Raw genomic sequence first — 17,635 nt, forward strand, 5'->3', positions numbered from 1 at the left:
TCCTGCATTTGAGTTCTTGGATTTTATATTTTTAACCATTAAAGTACCCACTAAACCTTATTTGTTCTAAACATAGCCTCATAGCTTAATGGCTGGGTAAATTTTATAACCCTTTCTTCTTTGAACGCATTGCAGACCCGTGTTACGGGCCTTGGAATATGCTTTGTAATAGCCAGCGGCTATCCTCAACCGGATGTTTTCAATATGGCGGATCAGTTTAAAGATCCTTCTACCGTAGTGAAACAAGCACGGTAACATATGATGATTGAATATATGCTGGATAAACCATGTATCTTTCGATACCTTTAAGTATTTATGAGAGTCATGTCCATTTTATAGGCTGTTACAGGACACTGACTTCAAAGAATTCTGCGCTAAAGTTCTTGGAATTTTGCAGAGTCGTGACCGGGGCAATGAGTGTTTAAACACTTTAAGGCGACTGTATTTGTTGTTGGCTGCCACCAGAAAAAGGAGAAGGTAGTTACTGTAAAATAATCCTCCTTTCAAATAGTCCTTTATCTCTATTTCAACTCATTGGATGAAAATCAAGTTAAAGATTGTGAACGATGTCAGTCGAACTTTGTTTGAATTGTACCTAAGCTTATACAATTATTCAAATCTAAGTTTTACGTCAGCATGTGACTTACCGAATCCTTACCACATCGATTAATATTCGGAAAAAAAATCGTTGCAAACAGACACATTTATCAATGGGAGGGGTGTGATGTTGATGTACTACAAAATTCTCCGAACTATTTTCATGTAATATGCTGGTCTAACATCTCGAAGGGAGAATTTCTAATTAGATCTTGGGAGCAATAGGGTAAAACAGGATTATTTGATGTGCTTTTCCTTCCACCAGTTTATCAAATCAATTAATTAATGAGCTACAAAGTGTTGCTGGCGAACCTCAACAAGGTCCCAAAAGATTACGACTTCTGTGCAGTGCTATATTACGTGAGATTACTCCAACAAGTCAGCTTGTTATTGCTAATGTGGAACCACCAGTGGAGCAGAAGAATATACCAATAATATTACCCTTGGCATGGGTTCAGGTATGTTGTAAAAAAGTGAGTGATTCAATGAAGCAGTATATTACCCAATCACTTCTAAGATCCTAGTATCAATTCATGGATCAGTTCTTGTGAGTGAATGTGAACAATGAATGGTAGTAGACTCTTCTCATCAAACTGAAGAAAACTGGATAAACATCTGACTGTTGCGAAAATGTCTGAATTTGAGACTGACTAGTACAGTTGTTAGAGGTTATCTTCAATTCTCAATGGTTTTGCAGGAATAAGCTGTTTAGCTGTTTTGCTTCTCCTCTAGAACTGAGTGCAAGTTAAAACAGGACCACTCCCTTCCCTGCTGCAGCCATTTGTTAAGTTTCCCTGATAGTTCCTAATTGTTTAGTTATGTTAAGCTATTTTAATAGAAGTTCTTTTAAGAAATCATGCATTAGAGTGAACTCTAATCCTCCCCCCTCACAACAAATTTTATAAGGGCTTTAGATTTAAGTGAAAGCCTTTGTCACTTGTTATTTTGGACATATATGTGCTTCACTATTTAGGGCCAGGAGCGAGGCTTTTGGACAAAATACATTCCACAACTTGTACAGTAAGTAACAAAAAACTAATAATGACAAGTGACGGTATGAGATTCATTCTGTTCACTAATAGTTCTGTGACCCAATGATGCTAAGACATGTACAAGTACTTAATATGATTTGCAATGGTCTTAACTTGCAGATGGCTAACAAAACCTGGGGTGCCTGTGGAGTTACAAACATTGTCACTAGGTTCTTTACAAATATTAATAAATGCAGATGACAACTTGATATCCCAAGGTTTGTATCAGTATATATTTGGAAGTGAAATGCTTCATTAACAGAAATATTTTTTATTCTTTTTAATTCCTTTGCTGTTTTTGGTATTTTAAAATTTTTCTAGACTTGACTTGCATTTTGTAATGAACAAACAGAATCCAATTTGAGCAACTTTCCTTTAAACACTAAGATAATAAAAATAGTGTATTAAGTAACAGAAAGCTTTTTATCATAGTTAGAAAAACTACAAGCTACAAGATCTTTACCTTACAAAACTCATTCCAGTAATTCAACTGTATTCACAAAGGAAGTAGATTAACTGGAAAATGAGAAAACAATGAAATGTTTGACATGTTTACTTGATGTCACAGATGATGCTGGAGCAGTGAGTCGTCAAATGGCAAATTGGCTGAAAAATGCCAGCACAGTATCAGCACCAAATCCTTATCAGAGACAGATATTTGGAGGAGGAAAATCAAAGGGGGTTGGTAATATAATTTGAACAAAATTAATGTTGAAAGAAACTGTATTATATATAATTATTTATTTTATACAATAGATCTGTATTAATTTATTGTTTTCATTCATCATTAGTTGAATATAAAACTACAACCTTTGTGTGATGTGTCTTTTAACAGGATTTATAAGCCTAAACTTTTATTTCATTTAAGCACCTTCTATTAAAATGACAGTCTTTGGTATTTCCTTGTTATGGTATGTATGTGGTTCAGCTATAGTAAAGAATGAAACACTTGTCATTTTTTTTATAGTACCAACTTGTTACAGAGGTCGATGGAACATCATCAAGATACTTTTTTACAGTCTTGAGTATTGGTAAGCTCATTTGTCTAAATTTATTAATAATTTGTTGTTGTTGTTTTTTTATATAATGCGCTTGTAGTGCTTTAATCTAATAAAAGTCTGTTCTCGAACATGTTCAAGTTTAACTGCTGTATATCTAGAGGCTACTTGATAAACTGTGCACCAAGCTTCACTGTGAAGCTTGATATAAGGACATGGTGTAGTTTATTTTGTTGGAAAAGAGACTTACTCTGACCTATAGTGCCTGTGTTACTTTCTCCATCTAGCAGTCTAAGTGGTTACATGACTGTTAAAGATACCTGATGAGTCTAGTTTTAGTACCTAATAATGCAAACCCCAAACTAGATCCCACTTAATTTGGTTTTATCAACTGAGTTGATAATGTAAATTGGCCACCTTTAAGTGTTTCAAAGCTGACATTTCGAGGGTTAGCCCTTCATGAGAGTGAATTACAAAGGGCTAACCCTCAAAATGTCAGATTTGAAACTCTTCATGTAGCCAATGTACATCATCTTTACAACTCAGTTGATTAAACTAAAATTATCTTGTTATACTCCCCCATTGACACAGCACCACAGTTTCTTTAGAAACTTACCCCCTTAATTCCTACTTACTTAGGCCAGTTGGTCTAAAGGGGTCTAATTAAATTCCAGTTGGTCCATATTCAATTTTGTTTATCTGTTATATCTATCAGTAGCTTTTGAGAGAGCAGCAATCCATGCAGCAAACATTTTTGTTGCAGTCATGGGAAAAAGACCTACATTTAACTAATCATTGTTTGTTTGTTTACTCTGTTCCACAGCACAGTACTTTTTTCCTGACCAAATCTTAAACATCCACAGCTTTTCCATGTTGCGATCATGGCTTCAGCATATCAAGTTTATAAATACCATCTCAAATTCTAATTCTCCAAGGGGAGGTGCATCACCACTGATCTTTTCAACTGCCTCAAATTCAGGCTCTGTGGAGAATCTCAGTCAGCCAGGTTATCGCTCCAGCTCACCCTCTCAAAATGCCTTGAACCAAAGTCAGTCAAGTCTGGATAATATCTCTGTTGATTCGCAGTCATCCACTGGTTTTATTATTCCTTTGTCGCGATCCTCTCCACAAGATTCTGAGAGCCAGTTGCTAAGTCAGTCCCCTATGCCTGGCCAATCCCTGACTATCCCCACAGATGACCAGTCATTGTCAAGTGGTAGTGATTCTAGACCCCAGACTCCTTTAAGTTTTTCATGTGATCCTGAAGAGCCTGGTACCAAGGACCAGGCTCAGCATACATCAAAGAGAGGAAAACATAAAAGAAGTCTGTCAACTTTAAGTTTCTCAAAATTATTCCCGTCAAGTCCTCATGGAGTGAAAAGTGGTGAACAAGAACTGAAAGAGAGGGCCTGTGAATACTGCTTGAGGCTTCTGGAACAAAGTGAAAGAAGTAAGGGTAGTTTTTTTCCCATGAAAAACCAAACTGCATACAGGATTACCATGATTAAACTCTTTGTTGCTATGTTTGATTTTATCAATATGATAAAAGTTTCATGTAAAATTTATTATTTTTTCCAATAGAACCAAGCAAGCAACAGGATTCTATGTTAATTGAAGCTGTAAGTGAACATTTGTTAAAGGCTTTGATACTAGAATGTATTTTTATCTAATGATTTTCTACAATAACTGGTAAATTTCAGTAGGAAAAATAATGATTTTGGGTGTCTTTTGATCATTTAATTATCTTAACAGTGTCTGGTTGAAGTTATCTACAATTTGGATGTTCTATGCTCCACGGACAAGTCTTTGATTCCCAAACTTATTGAGATTATAAGAAGACTTTATGCTCGAGTTACCTCTGATTTCAACAGATGGAAAAGAGTGTTGATTCCTGTGGTACAGTTTCTTCTGAACCATGGTGAGTTGGACAGACATCTGTCAGTTTGGCTCAGAAGAAAGGAGAGGAGAGGAGTGTGGTTTAACCAAGCACAAAAATGGTCATCAAAATGAGACTTATATGGTAGCTCCAATGTGAGAATTTAACAAATGAAATTTGAGTCTCTTTTGACCCTGCAGTACAAAAATTGTTTGATCAAAAATTATTTGATTTCTCAAATGGCTTTCCTATTCTCTATTCTTTTTTGTTGCAGGTGAGACAGTTGTTTTTGATCCTGAACCTGCCTGTAAGACTCTGCTGGGTCCAGTGTTAAGTTCCTATTATGCAAAGTATGTTGTGCCATGTATTCACAGAATCATTGGACCAACAATAAGATCATTGGTTACCTAAGATCTTGCAAAGAGATGATTTTCATAAGTATATAAGACAAAATAAAAAAAGAAACTTTAATTTCATCATGGCCATTTGAAAACTTGTTCTTGGGCCAAATAATTTCCTTATTTCATAAAGATTTTCTGTTAGAACATTTTCCAAGGTAATGATTAACCCTTTAACTCCCATGAGTGACAAAGACAGAACTTCTCATTACAATATCAATACAATATCAACCAGATAAGTAATGAGAATAAAGAAAAATATCAATTTGGGGATAATTAGTTGATTCAATACTAAATTCTCTGAACTAACATTAAAAGAATTGTATGGTTGATAGTAAGGAGAATTACAATTTTGATCTGGTAATTAAAGGGTTAAGTTTATGTATGGTCGTTTTGTTTTCCTCACTGTCAGGGACAAGTCTGATTTAGATAAATATGATCATATGTACAGGTCATGTTAGCATTGTTTGGGAATGTTAGTCAAGAGTACTTACCAGCTGTTAAAAGTGACTTTTTGTCCTATGGATAACCCTGCCATTAATCAGAACTGACCAATCAGAACAAAAAAATTCCAAACTTTATCCACTATTTTGTGTCACTAGAAATAATTACATGGAAGTTCTGCAAAAAGGCATGTTGATTTATAAATTGAATGTTTTCACTGACCAGTTCTGACTAATTTTAAAGGTCTACCAGTCTGACTTTAAGAATGGCTACATCTTTTTGTCTTTTCTGTAGTTCTTCTCTATCATTTGATGTTGTATTCTTCTGCTTGGAAAACCTGAGGAAACTCTGTATTTCAACCAATATTCTTCCAAAGTATTTTCCAAACTTGTTCAAGGTAAGTGGAGATGCTTACAGTATCCCTTTCTATTCAAAGGTACACTGCAATTACCCTTTCACTGCAAACCCTAACCCTAACCCTATCGATTTTCTGCTCTTTTTTCCATGCATTTTCCACAAATTCTACCCTGTCAGATTGGTGTTGAAATCAGACAATTTCCTTAATGGATATAAATATTCTTTCTTCTCATCATTTTCCTGCTGGAAAAGATTGTGATATTTTTTAAAAAAAACCCCTTTGTGGTCACGTCTAGTAGTGTAAAAAGTTAAGTAAATGGCTTGAGACTACTAGAAATGGTTTTCAACCACTTGGAATAAAGAACCAAAGCCCTGGTAATTACAACGTTCAATCAAAAGTTGAAGGGGAATATCACAAGGAGACAGTAAGAAGTAAATACCCATGACCAACCTTAAACGTTGGAAAACAACTGTGATTGGTTGTAGTTTTGGCACGAGGTTTCTGGGCAAATTACAAAGCCTAGCGAAGAAGAACCATTGCAATTCTTTAGCAATCCCAGAATACACTCAATTGAAAATTCCCCTTGTAACTGTGTTTGTCTTTCTCTGTGCAGATCTTGGCCTGGCATCCTCGCACATATGTAAAGGAATTCATGGAAATGCTTCCAGCCATGCTGAACGAAAACACAGCTGTTGAGGTACTTTTTGTTGAAATTTCTTCCCTTGTTCAATCAAGAAATATATTAAAAGTCATTAAGCAATGTTTGATTTTTTTTACAGATGTTTCACACACTGCTGGATTTGCCTTGTTTGTCCGCTGCTCTGTGTACATCATGGGCTACAAAAGGTACAGTATGTCAGTAGTGTATGTGACAGTGTTCTTTTTTACCAACATACTGATCTGCGCCTAATAATTCATAGAACTTTCACTCAAGTGGGTAACCCAAGTCAATCAGAGGGCTCTTCCAGTATAATGGGTTACGACGGAAATAAAGCTCTTGCACTGTTCTCTCGCACACAGAGGGGAAATAATAGAGTGAAGTGTCTCGCCCATGAACACAATTTACAGGTGCTACAACAAAGATCATCATAGAGAACCCCGCTCTTGAAAAGTATAGTAGAACCTCAATGGAAAAAGTGTGCCATTAGAGGAGGAGGTCCGCCTCCATGAACGAAACAAAAAGGGACCTTGTATTATATCAAAAAATGTAATGAGAAGAACGCTTCGAAGAATTAATTTCTTATTTTTTGTTTGGTACCGGCAGCAAGAGCAAACAGTGGGGATAAGATGGTGTTCAGTCAGTCTTCTGTGGATTATTTTTTGGAGCCGGAATACAAACCTCTGTTTAGTTTTATCATGAGACTTGAAGCTGGACAGGGCGATACTATAGATAAGTAAGAACAAATTTATTAATATTTAGATGAAGGAACGTTTACCAATGCATTTTACTGCTTTGAAAAAAAGCACCCAGCAGTGCATGATGACACGTCCAAGACTGGTGCTAGTTTTGATTTAAAGAGAAAACTATCGGAGTGATTTTAAGAATGCGCCGGCTCCAAAAGCCGTGCAATAAAGGAAATTAGACATTTATGTAAAGCTGTTGGCAGAAAACTAGGATGTTGTTTTATTATATGACATATTAACCTTTGTTTTGCAGACTTTCGACACTTCACCATTTGTTGCAAGACAGGCTGGAGCAACCTCGCGTCGTGGTATCTGCTCAAATTTCTCCGGTTTTATTGAAGTAAGGAGCTCTCGATTCTGGCTTAAAACGTATCGAGCCTATGAAATTTTGATCGTAGAAATAACCCTCACATCATCCCCCTCCCCTTAAATCATTACCGCAGGCCATACCGTGAATATGAAAATTCTTTTCACTTTGAATTTGTTTTGACACATTGATTTTTTTAAAAAATATATTAAAGAATCGTGCCAAGTTGCAGTTGATTTAGAACCAATCGTGCAGGGAGGTTTATAATTTTGAGCGCAGTCATGCGTTTTCCTCCCTTATTTTTTTTTTCCTCAGTAAGTTTTTTTTATAATATTTGCAATTTAATTATCCTTAGCGTGATGTTTTCGACTATCCTGGAAGAGGCAGACGAAGAGACTGCTAGCCGAATGGTACCAGTTATATTGGAGAGAGTCGGCCTTCTTTATCATGTGAAAAACTACCGCAAAGAGATTCACGAGTGAGTATTCTTTGTGCTTTGAGCAATTTCCAATATAGTGCGACAGTATTCCGAGATATTTTTTTGCATTAAGCCCTGCAATTTTCTTGGAAAACGGGTCCCCCCTCATCCAATCACATGCAAAACTGAAAAGATTTGTGTTTTTGTCCTTGCTGTTTTCCCGCGCTTTAGGAAGTTGACATGTTATATTTTCCTTTGTAATGATTGGACTTTGGACCAACTTTGGCTGCGTTTTACGACACCGATCAAAAATTGATTTATATAGGAAATATTTACACAGCCTGTGTCAAATCACTGAATGTTTTTGCTCGGCTTTAAAGCAATGTGACGTCACTCAGGAACGAGTTAAGAGGGATGAACTCAATCGCGTGACAAGACTTTCCTATCCACTGGTCAAAGCCGTCCATTAATGCTATAGATGTCGTAAAATCTTGATAAATCTTGATTAAAGCCGGTGCTCACACCAGTGATATACTTACTACTAGGTTGCTATCAGAGAGATTGGTACAATTGTGTCAAAAATACCCAAACCTGATTGTCAAGTTTCAACAGGACATCATGGACTTTGTCAGCGGCCTTAAGAACCTTGGGCCGTCCAAAGAGAACTTCTTTGTTCACTTGGTGAGTAGAACAGCATGAAAAAGGGAACTTTAGCTGATGAAGAAAAATCCATTCAAGTTGTTTGACAGCAGATTGAAAGCACTCTAATCAGCTTATTTGCGACTATTATTATTGTTAATGTCTCTGTTTAAGAGCTTTTTTATCTAGCTGCTGCCTTAAAGAAGAAGACGTACTTGACATAATTTTATTGGACATTAATAGGTTTGGGTGATTGGCGAGTTTGCGTCGTCCTCACATGATGGTGGATGCACGGTGCAACATATCGTCCAATATTTTGAGGTACTTTATTATTTTCTGTTTGATGACTAAGCGAATAATATTGCCTCTTTCATCTGTAGAACTTTTCAACTCTGCCTAATTTTCAAGGCGCAGCTCATCTTAACTCAATATTTAGAAGCTTTTCTAACTATCACTGTTTTTATTTAATTATTTATTTTTTTATTTACAAGGCACTTGAAGCTTTGACGTATGAAGTTTTAGGGCAGAGCGCACCACGAAAGGTATGTGTCATCATTTTTAGTGATCTTGTCCCTTCTTAGCAAAGTACCTCCCCCGTAATTACTAAGGACTGAGGAAATGAGCTGCGGAGTGTAAATAGTAAATCAGTTCTCCTCTCTCTTTTGCCACTCAACAGTTTGTTTCTCTTTCCTCAGGTGTCTTTTAGCGGAAGACTTGTCTCAGTTTTAATGACAACACTCGCCAAGGTGAGATTTGAGTTAATGTTAGTTTTTTTATTGTATCTCGGTTCTCTCAAGAACTGATTTATCGCTTTCCTTTGATGATCACTTTTCGACTTCACGATCCAAGGTGACTGAGTGCATTGCGAGCCAAATGATAATGTACCTCATCAGTTTAATTGTATCAATGTAGTTTTTTTTCGAGGTATTCTTATGACTTTTTACTATTCTTGCTTTACTGTGAAGTACGGTGAATTGGGTGTTTCACTAGGACATCCTCTTATAGATTTTAGTATTCTTTATCCATACAATTTAATTCTGGATGGCAAGCAAGTACAATCTTTGTTGATAATTTGATGTAAGTTAATCGACGAAACCAGAAATAATTACTTAAAAATACACTGTCTGTTGTAAAGAATACTTATTACGGCCTTAGCTGTAGGAGTGAAAGAGATTCTTGTTTTATTCTTGTTTTCTTCTCTTGTAGCTTGCTTCGAGATGTCAGGATGTAATCCAAAGAGCTATTTTATGCTTGAGCAAAGTAGTACGGCAAAAACCCGTGAGTTGGTTCTTGTTTTGTTTCGTCTTCTACTCGTTGTGGTGGAATGCTTGTCGCCCTCCCTTGCTTTTTTAAGTAATCTTGCACTTTGTTTGGACGGACCTATGTCTATTAACAAAAATGTTTCCTTTTTTTGATAGGAGCTTCTTTCAGACCCAGACTGCTACCCAGATCTTCTGTTGCGAGCGCAAGAACTTATCAACCTTTTAAAACTACCCAAGTAAGAACTGCTAATATTGCCTTTTATTGCACAACGTTTTCTCCATTTTCTTACCTTCCTTTACCAAAATTTAAGAAGAATCGCCATGGTCATACGGTTCACGCGCTGTACTACGGATCGCAAGATCCTGTTTCGAGCCTTGGCTCGATTGATGTGTTTGAATCTTGTTTACAAGAGCTGCAAAGTTTGAACCTTTCTGTGTCACATTATTACCTACCAGGCATTCACTTACTCTTATTGAGGACCGTAAAATAAACACTTGCGTGCCTGGGAGCGCTGTATTGAAATTTCGCGCACTGCACATAGGGAGTGAAAGGGTTTCGCGACCGAGCTTTGCTCACAAAGCTCTTCGTTTCATGAACTAACCAGAAAACTTTGTCTGCACTATTTTTAGTGTGGCACCTGTGATCCTAAGCCCGGATTCAGAAGTTTACAGTGGAAGGTATGTCAAAAATAATTTTTGAAGCCTCTCGCAATCCTCCCGTTCTCGCTAAACCATGTTAGACATGAGCGTGTCTTCTAGAACCAAAGAACAGCCCCCTTTGCCGTTACGATGACTCAGTGTCTGACGTTTATCACAACAGTGTTTCCTGCTTTGTAGCTTTTCTTTATGTGACTTTGTTTCATTCTTTCAGGTGGCACAGAGACCGAAACGCTTCTCTATCTCTCCTGTTACGAACTTGTGACACCATTCTCTCCTCGTAAATTCCAAAGTATCATAGAAACACATGGCTTTTATAACAAGAATCAGAAGGTTTGACTATGTAGAACCTCTGAGCGTTAGAATAGTTTTGGGAAACTCAGTAGAATTTCTCCTAAGCTATAGTTTTGTATTTAACTACAATGTCTGAATCTGATGGTAAAAATAATTTATTTTTTTCTCTCCATTTTTTTAACGAATGCGCAGAACATAGACATTTAATTTAACTTGATTTACAGAGAGTAAAAAAAAAAGCAACAACAAAGTATGTTATTATTTCTAGGAAATTCATTCGAAAAACAATGTTAATGAATTTATAAAGAGTATACGAAGAGATATTAGGTTGTCAATGTGCAAAAAAAAAAATCCGAATAAATACTTTAAGCTACCTGTTTCTTCTTTCATTAAATTTAACTCCGACTAATACATTGGTTCTACCTATTACATCGATTTCGCACTTGCTTGCCCCATACCCTCAGCTGTGTAATAATGAAAATTGTAATGATGCTGATAATAATAATAATAATAATAATAATAATAATAATAATAATAATAATGATGATGATGATGATGATGATATTGATTATGTTATACCAACTGAGCCTTGCTTCAATTCCAGTTGATACACGGACGCTTCCACTGGCCAAAACAATACCGGTACTTCTTTTTTCTAGGTGCTTTCGAGTTTTCATGTAAATTTTACAGTTATAATACCGTTGAGGTTCGCAGCAGTTGATGCATTTTATGAGAGTGACTCTTTTCGAGCAACTAATTTGATATTGATATTTTGGCATCTAAGCCGTGGTGCAATGACTGTAGCTAAGCAAAGATTCTATTCGGGTGCAGATTATCGACCTCCCAAGAGGAATCTTTTAACCCTTTAACTCCCAGAAGTCATTAACTTGTAACTTCTCCCTATAATGTCTGTATATTATCCAGCAAACAGGAAATGAGAATATTCAAACTTAGTTGGAAGAAGTTGTTATCTTGATATAACACTAAATTCTCATAACTTATTCACAAGAATTGTGTTAGAGGGGAGAATTAACAATCAGATCTTCGGAGTTAAAGGGTTAAAAAACGCCCGCAGTGATTCACTCAGTAACCATCGGTTGTCACGTGACTTTCTTTAAATGAGCATTTTTGTGATGCCCTAGGCCCTTATTTGGCAGGTGACCCGGGTGATGTGGACTTAACTTAGGACCATCCCCCTGACCTCCAGGCCCCCCGGGAAGAGCTTCTAAAATGACAGCCGCTGATAAGAAAACAATATAGGTTAACAATAGTATACCTCCCGAACGTTTATCCAATCTCCAACTATTTCGGTGTATCACGAATAATGTCGCTAAAACTGTGCCAAACAGGCACAAAGACGTATAAACTACATGTCCACTGTGAATTAAAACGACGCTTTTCGGATGAACAACAGTCGTGGCTAAAAACCATGGAAGACCTAAGCAGAGGACGTCAAAGATATTGCTACCAACACAATTAGCCAAAGCCATGTCTCCCATTCCATGTTTAGCGACTACAAGACTTGCAATAGCATCCGGGACACTAGAACCAGCTGCCAATAGTGTCAGTCCCATGATGCATTCTGGTATATCAAAAGTCTCGCCTATGATTGACACAGTCCACACGAGTACATATGATATGAGGGCCATCCATAAGATGGATACTACAAACGTGACTGGGTACCAGTTCTCCCAACCTTTCTTGCGACAGTCGGGCATTGTGAGGAAGAAGAGGGCGTGGACAGGTAACATGATCACCCAGATCACTAATTGAAAAGAACTCTTAGGAATTTCGAACGGAGATTTTTCTGAAAAACCATGAGCTTGAGAAGAGGAGGTATCTGGATCATTGACTCCCCTTCCTTCTCTAGCGCAGTCAGTGTCTTTCATTTCATTCTTGCTTTTGTCGGTAATAATTTCGTTGTTTCTTAAATCCTCTTCCCCGGATTTTTCCAGGGCTTCCTGACCATTGCCTTTCCCAACGGCATTTTCGTGGGGGTCCTCCATTGAGACCATTTCAAATCCCTTCCGTAAATGGCAAAACTTTTCGCAAACTCTCTCAAACAAACCTTCGAGTTTCTTATTGAAGCACATAACTATTATATAACCAAGATATAAGAATGGAAACACCAAGGCTTCGTACCAGTGAACTATATTATCCTCTATGACAATTAACAGAGCGGTCAGATGTATAGTGTATGCCACAGAATCCCTCAAAAGCGGCCACGTCCGAAGAGCTATGGAGATACCAGAACACAGCCCACAAATGGCCGATATGAAGAGGATATTGAACATAGTTGAACCAATAATAGTACCCAGGCCTATATCACCCTCACCCATGAATACGGACGCAATTGCGATGAACAGTGTGGGCATAGAACTACCAGCAGCCATGAATGTTGCGCCTGCAACGTCTGTCGGGATACGTAGTCTAAAGCGGGTAAAAAGTATTTTGAACATCAGTTTAAAACATCAGTTTTTGACTTCTAAAGCTTAGTAAATGTACCTCCCAAATTAACGCAAAAAATTTTTTTGATTACTTTTTGGACATTTTTACAGTTAATCTGTGAACTCTAGAAGCAAAAAGTGTAGTGATGTTAGCCAGTTACAATTGTTTTCAGACACTGTTTGCCCTCAAAGATTTCAGTTGCTTGCTGAATCTAAAGATGTAAAAAGGCTGAAATGTACACATCATGCAAAAACGTATCCCTTTCTTTCATCTCCAAAAACCAAAGATAACTATACTACTCACCGTTTGCATAGTTTTTCAAGTGACGCGCAAAAATAATGATCACACAAAACTGCTAGTGCCCCAAAGCAATATAGGCATACCAGGGTGTGTATAACAACGGCTCCTTCTCGCCTCTGCTGCAGTGAGAACAGCGTTTCATACTGCAGTACATTTATAATTTTGTGGCTGCTACAGTTGAAGAAGTGCCGTTTAACGTGACGAATATGATGAAGGACGCTGAGTTTCCTGGGAAGTCGATCCATTGTTGTAAGGGTTTATCTTGTCATCTGTTTCTAAGGACAAGCTACACCTGAAATGAAGAAAAGTTTGAAAGACAACGGATCACAATTGATACCTTAGTCTCGATCAGCTGTGGTTTAAACTTTCGAACAATTTTAAGGGAAGTCAAGAGAATTAGAGACATAAAATCTGCCTTGCAGTTTTTTTCATTGCTTTCAACAAATGAGCTGCTAAGTTATGCCTGGTTTTCGTTAATTTGTGACGAAAGCTTTAAATCGCAGGTGATCATGATTCGATAAATGCCCAAAGATCGCGAAAATCATACGCCTTAGATGTGAATCCCTTCTGAGTATTCAGGGGTTAACATGGTTGAGGGTTCATGGTAGGAAAAGATAATAGAATACTCAGCCACTAAATGAACAGTTGATTTATTGACACATATCAAAATCTTCTCGATTTCCGCCACTGAGCCATGTCTGTTAACCTACTGCTAGCATGGGTTATTTCAAAACCCGTTTTTCCGCGCTCAGCAACAAGGCAGCACTTCGATAAATGTAGCAATACCAAGAAAAATCAAATACATAACAAGAAAAATAACACCTAGTTTCTCGTCTAACCGCCATTTGTTAAGAGCTATCAGTAACACTGTACAAATGATACTAGCTATCAAAATCCCTGAAGTAAAAAATATGTTTTCGCTTTGAATGTGAACTGCACTGCTCGGAGTGATTATAGTAGTTTTGATCATCCATGGAATTCCAAGGCATAACATGTCGAAAACATTGCTGCCAATACAATTTGATACAGCCATATCTCCGCTTCCTTGTTTAGCGACCACCAAGCTAGCGATGGCGTCTGGGAGACTGCTGCCCGCAGCAAGGAATGTCATGCCCATGACGCATTCTGGAATATTGTAAGTGAATCCCACGAGGGAAACCATCCAGACTAAAATGTACGATAACCCACCCATCCAGAAGGCCGAAACTGTGAATGTTACCAAGTAAAATTTTCGCCATTCCTTCTTACGGCAATCTGGAATTGTTATATAAAATAAAACTATGGAAGGCAAAGTGAAAATCCAAACTATCCTTGAGAAAAATCCTTTTGGTGTTTTAAAACGATTTTCTTCCTCGTGGGAGGAATTATTTTCTAAAGTTTCAGCTTCAGTATCTTGACCTTTCTCATCAGCTTCAGAATCTGCTTCGGCGTTGGGTTCTATTATCCGATCTTTCAATTTCATGGACCATTCCTCAATATTTGAGTTGAAATACATCACAATAATGTAAACAGAGTATGAGATGAAAAACGCGGCACTTTCATACCAATGAACTTTCCGATCGTAAATCGAAATCATCAAGATGATCACGCTAATTACATACATGGTAGAATCTCTAAAAAGCGGATACCATTTCAAACGCATCGTCAAACCAGCGCCAATACCACACAAGGCTATGATGAAAAGTGTGTTGAATATAGTCGAGCCAACTATTGTTCCGAGGCCGATGTCTCCTTCTGTGAAAAATGTCGATATTATCGAGATAAAGAGTGTCGGTGCCGAGCTTCCCACAGCCATGAAGGTAGCACCGGCCACATCTGGTTTAAGACCCAAACATTTGGTGATTCGGTTCAACGATGCCACGAAGTAGTCGTCGCAGACAACAGTCAAAGCGCAAAAGATATGGAGGCAAACTAGAAGATGAAACGTAACTCCACCGTAAAATCTCTGCTCCTGGTTGAACAGATCAGGAGGGAATTCTTCAATTCTTGGAGGCCTGCAGGATCTTATTCCACACTCCTCGTTAGCGACGAGTGATAGAGAGCTATCATGGTACACTAGATCCATATCTTACTGGTTAGATCGCGGTAACCATATCATACTTCACTTAGATGTGTGTCATTTAGAACTTGCTGAGCGAAATCCCGAAACATAACCTCGTTCACACCTGTAACTTTCTTGTCAAACAACTCAGCCTGCGGCCTTGACCTTATTTTATCACGCCCCGCATAGAATAATCACCGTATCAAACATTGTTGACCTCAATTTTAACTCAAAGTTCAGTTTCTGAGTTCAACGCCCCGACAAAAAAAAAATCGATCTCTCGAGAAAAATCGTTGCTGAAAGCATTTACCATTGGCCTTCACTCAAGAAAAGTGTTTTGTTCTTGTGTAAATTCTAGCGAAGAATCGAGGAAGTGAATAAATATATAAACCGCGAGCACATAATAATGATATGCTAGGGACCTTTTTCAATTGACACCTTCCAATGCACGACATTCTCAGAAGATGACCAATTGACCATTTTAACAGGTGGCCAAACGGGTGTGTTGAAATATAATTGGCTAACGCTCTGTACTTGTTGAATTAAATCCACCTACGGAAATTTGTTGCCTTCATATAAATAGTCCTTTTAGTTCAATAATTCTCATCTGATTATTTTTTTTCATCATGAATAGTCTTTACTTTCTGCACTCTCATGATATAAACTTTTCTACACACTTTCGTAATCTCTGCCCAGCAGCTCATTCAAAAAAATTACTTTTCAAGTGGCCGTGATTAATTTGTGCTTGAGTGTTTTATGTTCGAATCAAGTAAGAAAGTACTCTCTCTATCACTCAGTGATTTTGAAAATAGTAAACCTTGAAATCAAAGTCACAAGTTTTCTTTTGCTTTTCAAAATCTACACTAAACCCCTTTTAAGGAAATCACGTATTGTATTATTTGTATTAATTTAGGCCAAGCGCTTCCAACAGGTTTGTTTTACATAGATCATGATCAAAAAAGTATTTTATAAATAAAAACAACCTTAAAAGGAAATCCCTTCGATGAAAATGCAACTTAAGAAGTCAAGATATTACATCATGTAAATCATAGGAGCCGTACTGTACCTTGAGAGGTTCAGATTAATTAAATCAAGTGGGTTGTTGATTAGAGGTTGTAATTCTTTATTTTGACAATGAAGGGGTGGATCTTTTGTTAAACGGACGTTCCTGGAGTAAAAAGAAAATTTCAGTCCAGAAACTCCTATGAAATGTAGACCGAAACTTAACCGCACCATAATTTTGGACAGCACCTGGATAAACAAACATATATGTATATATTTTTGAACTTCGAGCCACCCTTTCCACAAGTTAACCAGCGTGTTCAGTCACGCGGAATGTTATGATAACAAAAGAAACGTTTGCGAGTCATGATGACAAAATTTTGACCAATCAGAGCAGGCGCGAGCATAGTTATGTCCTAAGCAAACATAAATATACATCGATCACTGAAATATAACGAAATCAGGCAAACGAAATCACGCAAATCAGTTCCTTTTTCTTAGATTGTATTTAACCCAAAATATGGCTCTATAAAGTCAAGGGAAACGCAGATGAATGCATGGTGTTATTTTTTTTTTTACGACTGCGGATGCCTTATACCCTGCATGTAATTTTATACAAGAGAAAATACTACCAAGACAGTTTCTCTCAGGTGTGACTTCCAACTTAAAAAAAATTGTGACCAGAATAAAAATAAGAATCAGGTATTTTTTTTTTTTAAAATCAACAATATTTCTTTAAAAAAACAAATTTGATATCGATAGGTATCTCACGGTGTCAATTTATATTGTTTGTATGTCGCATAAAAATTCACGTATATTGAATGGTTCCTTTGTAGATTCCAAATTATTCTAAACGCTTGACTCCAAGCTGGAAAAGGTTTTCCACCACTTTCACTAACCGAGGGAGACGCGAATTTTTGTGGTAAGTGCGCTGGACTCATGATCGACATCTGCGGGCTCAAGCCTAAGCCGAGTTAAGTAGTTGCTTTTATTGCCGAGCTACTTTTCTCTCGCAGTGCTTTTCTCCATCCAGGAGTTAAAAATAATCTCACCAACGGATAATCTGCGATGGAATTAGCACTAACCCGGCTGAGAAGATTAGCAAGGTCTTTTGTAGCTTCACGCTGTAGAAACTTGGGTCATTGCCCAGTCAGATAAACT

The 17,635-nt window shown here is 37.4% G+C and overlaps 2 protein-coding genes and 1 pseudogene across 2 annotated transcripts; 1 reads left to right on the plus strand and 2 right to left on the minus strand.

Annotated features, from left to right (window-relative positions):
- The first annotated feature begins 189 nt into the window (after positions 1-189).
- LOC131787936 (AP-5 complex subunit zeta-1) lies at positions 190-11,127 on the plus strand. Its single transcript, XM_059105013.2, has 25 exons — positions 190-251; positions 340-477; positions 863-1,055; positions 1,571-1,617; positions 1,749-1,846; positions 2,197-2,309; positions 2,596-2,659; positions 3,450-4,076; positions 4,208-4,245; positions 4,379-4,544; positions 4,777-4,852; positions 5,639-5,741; positions 6,316-6,399; positions 6,482-6,548; positions 6,967-7,096; positions 7,360-7,446; positions 7,769-7,891; positions 8,377-8,512; positions 8,714-8,791; positions 8,962-9,012; positions 9,166-9,216; positions 9,677-9,748; positions 9,889-9,968; positions 10,363-10,410; positions 10,604-11,127. Exons 1-25 carry the CDS (start codon positions 205-207, stop codon positions 10,671-10,673), a joined length of 2,787 nt encoding a protein of 928 aa, XP_058960996.2. The 5' UTR covers positions 190-204; the 3' UTR covers positions 10,674-11,127.
- Positions 11,128-11,695: 568 nt separating this feature from the next.
- LOC136283150 (sodium/potassium/calcium exchanger 5-like) lies at positions 11,696-13,676 on the minus strand. Its single transcript, XM_066171502.1, has 2 exons — positions 13,435-13,676; positions 11,696-13,113 (listed from the first exon to the last, which is right to left on the minus strand). The coding sequence occupies exons 1-2, from the start codon at positions 13,674-13,676 to the stop codon at positions 11,784-11,786; spliced, it is 1,572 nt and encodes a 523-aa protein (XP_066027599.1). The 3' UTR covers positions 11,696-11,783.
- Positions 13,677-14,173: 497 nt separating this feature from the next.
- Positions 14,174-15,559, minus strand: LOC136283151 (sodium/potassium/calcium exchanger 5 pseudogene; annotated as a pseudogene).
- Positions 15,560-17,635: the final 2,076 nt, after the last annotated feature.

This window comes from Pocillopora verrucosa, chromosome 8, assembly GCF_036669915.1.
Source record: "Pocillopora verrucosa isolate sample1 chromosome 8, ASM3666991v2, whole genome shotgun sequence".
In the NCBI taxonomy this organism is placed as follows: Eukaryota; Metazoa; Cnidaria; class Anthozoa; order Scleractinia; family Pocilloporidae; genus Pocillopora; species Pocillopora verrucosa.

Excerpts from the sequence above, each read along its gene's own strand:
- LOC131787936 (XM_059105013.2), top strand. The coding sequence starts at position 205 with ATGGCGGATCAGTTTAAAGATCCTTCTACCGTAGTGAAACAAGCACG. Across the intron at positions 4,246-4,378 it reads ATTCTATGTTAATTGAAGCT|TGTCTGGTTGAAGTTATCTA; the intron begins GTAAGTGAACAT and ends TTATCTTAACAG. Across the intron at positions 9,013-9,165 it reads GGCAGAGCGCACCACGAAAG|GTGTCTTTTAGCGGAAGACT; the intron begins GTATGTGTCATC and ends CTCTTTCCTCAG.
- LOC136283150 (XM_066171502.1), bottom strand. The coding sequence starts at position 13,676 with ATGGATCGACTTCCCAGGAAACTCAGCGTCCTTCATCATATTCGTCAC. Across the intron at positions 13,114-13,434 it reads CTTGAAAAACTATGCAAACG|ACTACGTATCCCGACAGACG; the intron begins GTGAGTAGTATA and ends TACCCGCTTTAG.